At 36.1% G+C, this 6000-nt stretch overlaps 1 protein-coding gene across 1 annotated transcript in view; it reads left to right on the forward strand.

The window, feature by feature from the left end:
• Positions 1-6000, forward strand: part of LOC129219433 (sodium/calcium exchanger 3-like) — a 143936-nt gene that overhangs the window by 92996 nt on the left and 44940 nt on the right. The window contains 1 exon segment of the mRNA XM_054853830.1: positions 1287-1386. Coding sequence (XP_054709805.1) covers positions 1287-1386 — 100 coding nt within the window.

Here is a 6000-nt window from a genome sequence, read left to right on the forward strand (position 1 = left end):
AGAGCATCTCGATGAAATCATATAGCGTTTAGTGTTTGATTGGCTTGAAATGCTAAAGATATTTTATTTCCACATTCAAAGTACAAAAGTGCATAGCGTTTATGTATTTAAAAGCATATTAAAAGGCCTTAAGGGATCCTGAAAAAAAAGAAAGGGGGAAAAAAACAAATTTGAAATAAAATCATTTTGAAGTCGTGAAAACTCCGCTATGAAATGTTGAAATTACAGAATGGGGGGAGGGGAGCTTTTCAATTTTTTTAGCCACCTCCAGAAATTATTTCTGTGGGTAAATGTTCGACATATCGCTTCTCATGAGGAAAACGTGTTAGTTCAATACTACCTGGAAGTGATATTGATCTATTGCAGGTTCCTATGTAAACGGAATGAGTTGAAACAATTGATTTCATAACACTATATATATATATATATATATATATATATATATATATATATATATATATATATATATATATATATATATATATATATATATACTGGATAATACAAGAAGTACCTTTTTTGAAACTTTCCAAATGGTTCTGTAAGTAAACTTCCAAGTAAAGCTTTAGTTACAACTACAAATGACAATAGAACATTTCCTTGGGATGCTAGAAATTTGTTCCCGCCAGATGAGATAAATAAATTGACCCATTTATTTTTGCTTTTGGCATTGTTTTCCTCCAGTGGTCAATTATTCGCTTGTTGTCTATTATTGGCAATTCTTCTAGTTGAAAGTCAATTTAAAGCAGCAGCCTATCAACTTAGCCTCTAATGCCAGTTCACTTGAGCAGTAAGACGCGAAATGCTAATCATTCAGTTTCATTATTGCCACAAACAGGTTTTGTCAATTACATACCGTCGCCTCAGAGCAACAATAAGATATCTTAGTGTTATTTCTGGGATTATATATCTTACTGTTGCTCAGAGCAACAGTAAGATAACTTAATGTTATTTCTGGGATTAGATACCTTACTGTTGCTCTGATATAACTTTTAGATATCTTAGTGAAATAACACTAAGAATCAGAATCTTAGAATCATATCTTAGTGAAATAGCACTAATATATCAGAAATAATACTAAGATAAACTTTAAGATATCTTAGTGTTATTTCTGAGATAATATATCTTACTGTTGCTCAGAGCAACAGTAAGATAACTTAGTTTTATTTCTGGGATTAGATATTTTACTGTTGCTCTGATATGTATGCCAATAAACTAAATGATTTAATTTTAAGTAAAGGCTGGTTACATTGATAGCTTTTTAATCAAGATTTTTCAAATTTTAGAACACTGTAGACAAGCTCTTCCAAAAGGCCAATGTTTCTTTATCCATTGGGACGTCGTCATGGAAAGAACAGTTTATCGAAGCTATAACAGTCAGCGCAGGTAAGAAATCGACAACATTCTTCTCTGCATGAAATACACCGCCAGCTCAGTCATTTCCAACCGAGGACTGCAGTTTCGTGCTTATTAGCACTCAACAGCTTCGCATAGGAAAGTGACTGAGCTGGAGATGGAAAACCTCTTAAGGAAGCCAAGAGTGCCAAACAAACTGGTAGCTAATGTAGAATTAGCACAGACCAGACGAGTGACCGAAGCAATGGTTCGGTTCAACTCGAAGATTGAAGGCAAGGCATGGTATATTCAGTAAATTACTGCCCATTAGCCAGGGCTAAAGCAGAAATACATGAAATACATGCTAATGAGTGCTAATAAGCACGAAACTGCAGTCCTCGGCTGGAAATGACTGAGCTGGCGGTGTATTTCATGTATTTCTGCTTTAGCCCTGGCTAATGGGCGGTAATTTACTGAATATTCTTCTCTGCATTTGAAAAATAATACTGGAAAATTAGAACGCATACGAAAAATAATTTCTGACTTTTTAAAAATGTGTTCGTCCAGAAACATTTTCCCATTTATTCAAATGATTTGTGTAAATATAGATTAAATTATCCAACAAAGGCAACTGCTGATGCGAAGACCGGAATAAACTAGAGTAACGTTTCGTTTGAAAACTTGGGATATTCGAGTTATACAAACATTCCAAGAATTGCCGTTAAGCTTAATATGTAAAACTCTATGTAATGTTGAGAAAATTTTATGTAATAAATATGTTAACACTATGCTTGACTCTGACTCGGCTCAAAAGTCAATGCAGGAAAACTATTGTGCGCGCAATATGGGGGTAGGGCTTCCTTTTGGTCAAAAGAATACGATTACGGATCCAGTGTAGCTTAAGAACTGTGTCGTCATTTCAAGAAAGTTTTGAGAAAACACAGGAGATTTATTTACAGCTATGTACATTAAGCGTAGTTACAACTGCTAAATCAATCATCATCAATTAAGCAAATATCAATTAACACCGTAAACTCAACGGTTACACACGCATTTACGTTCAAATACGCAAAAATACAGCTCAAAAGGCTTCACAAAACAGAGCAATACATGCTCTCCAGCGTACCGCTGCAGCGATTCTTAAGCAAACATTAACTTGAGACTGACTTTTTATCATGCGGTACGGCTATTTATAGACATCAAAAAGTGCCCTCAAATATTCCAGAAAATCGTAGGCGGTTCTACCTCGATCTTATTTCTTTCCATTCACACATTTTATCATTCAGAAATGAGGGGACCGTATACTTCAGCCGAATGTACGGGGGATGTATATTCATTACAAGAAACTATTTACAGGTTACGTTACTTCAATTATTTTAAATGAAAGATAATTTAATAAACGCTAAATTTAGCTAGATTACGGCAAATTAATCACAAAAATAATTACTATGTACAGAATTTGTAACAATACGAAGAATAGACGTGTAAAAGTAAAGACGAAACCAATGCTGAGTATGCGCATTGAGTTATTGAGCAGGGTCATTTTCATAGGATGCCTCAAATAAAATGTGAATTTTAAAGTTAATTCCTCTACATGTGAAACCCTAGTGACCTACCAGCTGAACCAATCGAAATAAAATTTTAGATATGATTATTTGAAGGCACGAGATTGGGATGATTTTAAGCAACGCAATGCTCAAAGTTACTGTTACAGGGTGCAATGGCAACATCCTTTTTCCTTGCGATAATAGGGAAGTTGCAACCTATTAAATGTTCATATTTTGGCTATTGGATATTGTTAATTGACCCTCAAAACTAAAAAAATTCACCATCGCCGAATTTTAAAACACCGTGATTGATTTTTAATAAATTTTTAAACGCGCAAAATTGCGCTCTTCTGAAACGTCACGAGCTTACGTCACAGGGCACTCATGGGCAGCCTTCCGCCGAAGATCCCTTGTTTTCGCTAGGGACATTTTGAGCGGGCTGATATTTTTATTTTTTTGAAATTCAATAATCCTTTTGAACACACTATGGAGGCCGGATTCGTTAAAGCACAATCTAATAATCTTCCTCAAGTAACATCAATGATGGTATTTGAATAATTCCGAGAGGATGAGAGGTTTAATGTTCCAGAAACGCGAGGAGTTTAAATGCGAGGAGGTAAGCCTTACGTTTCGTCTTCGAAGCCAACTGCGCGTCCTTCGACTTCTCCCGCGGCGGAAGAGCGCATGACGTCACTTCCTGTGCCATTTGACGTCACAAGCGCTTGAACTTTAAAAATCAATTAAAAAAAACTACTTATCGTATCGCAAAAATGTTTTCACCTATGATGTTCATACATGTTACTCTATCATATAAAAATAAAATTGAAAAATCGAGAACTTCCCTATTGACTTGCGTATAGAAAACCACATATGGCTTTGAAAAGATTGGCTTGTGACAAAACTGGAAAATTCAAACACATGACTGAACAGACATGCATTTCACAGTCCTTATGAAAAATCTTTTTACAAGTTGTGCTTTGCACAAAATGTTCTGTGATTGGTGCTGTCTAATAATGTAAATTCTGCAAAGTTTGTCAAAGCTTCTTCTCTCTCATGTTGACCTTAACCCTTTAAAATGCTTTTCTTTGCAAACACTTTACGTCGGCAGCTATAGTTCCACACCAATCATTCCAACGCCATATTCGATATTTATCAATACGCTGAAAAAAAAACGTATTTATTTTTATTCTAAAATTTTGAAATTCGTTCACTGTAACCTTTATCATGAGAACTGAATTGTTTAAAACAATCCCAATCACAAGTGTGTACCTTCAAGTAACCATAGCTAAAATTTTGGTTTGATTTCTTTTAAAAGATAAGCCAGTAATGCTTTGGATGTAGGGGAACTTAATTTTGGACCATCCTGTAGACTCATATAGACTTTGCTGGTGATCCAAAAAAAAAAAAAAAAGAATATAATTTGGTTTAAATGTAAGAGTTATTCTCTAGTGTTATTTTTCGATAGCCTATAATAGGAACATATACTAGCAGAATTATTAGTAGAAGTACTTAAATTCCATTGATCCAAACCTAAGTATACCTAATTTTATTCTTCGTTCAATATTATTTCATTCTTAATCTGAACATTCTTAATTTCTGAAACAAAAGGTATCTCTACTTTACTTTGCCCGAAGAAATATTTCAATACTTACCCAAGTATCCGAGTTGAAGTAACGCATTCTGAATTTAACAAATGTTGTAAAAAAAATTATTTATCAGCCATAAAGATTAATTTACCGAAGATGCCAAAAAAGTTGAAAATCCTAACACAAAACCAAATGAAATCATCACACATAGCTCATAATGAATCATCTCCAAAGTTTAAACTAGTGATGTGCCGGATCGTTAAAACAGTAGATCCGCGGATACGGATCTGGATCCGGATCATTATCGTCAAGATCCGCGGATACGGATACGGATCTCATCCCCCCCCCCCCCCCCAAATCAACTATCCAAGTGTAAAATTTGTTACGGAAGGTATTCCCGTCAGAATAATGGCAGTTTCTTCAAAAAATGTTAATTGCGGCAAAAATATAATCAAGACTATGATTTACTCTTTAAAGAAATCTCCGTTAAAACTGAGGGAGAGTTGGAAGGAATGGGCCAGCGCTGCATTAATGCTTAGATGGAATGTGAAAAATTATTTCTAGCTTACTCGATAGATGTAGGATACAGGAGCAAGAGTGTAAAGCTGCTACTGGACAGGCTAGAAATAGTTTTTCGGATATCCACGGATACGGATATCCGGAGCATCACTAGTTAAACTAACCCATGTCTAGTGCTCGCAGTACCTCTTTTTTCCAAATATAAGTTTTCCATTACTTAGAAAACCTTAGGATTGCCATGTTGTGTGGTGAGTCCGGGGAGCGCTGTGTTCGTGGTAGAACGAGTGCACCTTTTGACCTTGATTCGGAGAAATGCTGAAGACGCTGAAGGCAACAGGTGCACATTAAATCTGTCGTGGTTGCAGAGTTTTCTAGGAATAAGAAATTTTCTGGGATTAATGGCTTATTTCTTGTGGCACCTTTGGGGTGGAGGTTTAGATTTGTTGTCGCAATAACGGATTCTATTCCTATTCCTATTCAGAGTCACAACTGACTACAACTGTACTTATGTCGAGGACTGCATACTAAGTGCCTTGCCTCCATTATTTTATATACCGATAGATGGCAGCACCATCACCGGATCGAACAGTTAATGAGAATTTAGAACTAGTCCAGGAGCTAATATCTACCTGGTGCTAGCACCCCCAGAGGTATCGTTTCACTTGGAGGACATTGAGACCACGAGCCTATTTAACGTCGCCCAGTTCCCTTTAATGACGACGGTGGGTCTTCGAACGTCGAGGTTCGAACTCAGGACCCTCCGGCCCCGAATCCGACACTCTACCGATCGGGCTACCATGGCCCCATAACGGATTCTAGTGTCTCGAAACGATGTCATTCCCCTTTCCATGGATAGTGTTATCTGTGAAAGCAGTAGAAAAATAAAGCTTAATGTATGTGACTGCAACAAGTCCATATTTTTATTGAAATCAAAATTTGCTCCTTTTTCCTGGTATTTTTACAGAGCCTTCATAAGTTAGTTACAATTACTTTTTTTTCAAAAGTTTGCAGTC

Source organism: Uloborus diversus, chromosome 3 (genome assembly GCF_026930045.1).
Source record: "Uloborus diversus isolate 005 chromosome 3, Udiv.v.3.1, whole genome shotgun sequence".
NCBI classification, from domain to species: Eukaryota; Metazoa; Arthropoda; class Arachnida; order Araneae; family Uloboridae; genus Uloborus; species Uloborus diversus.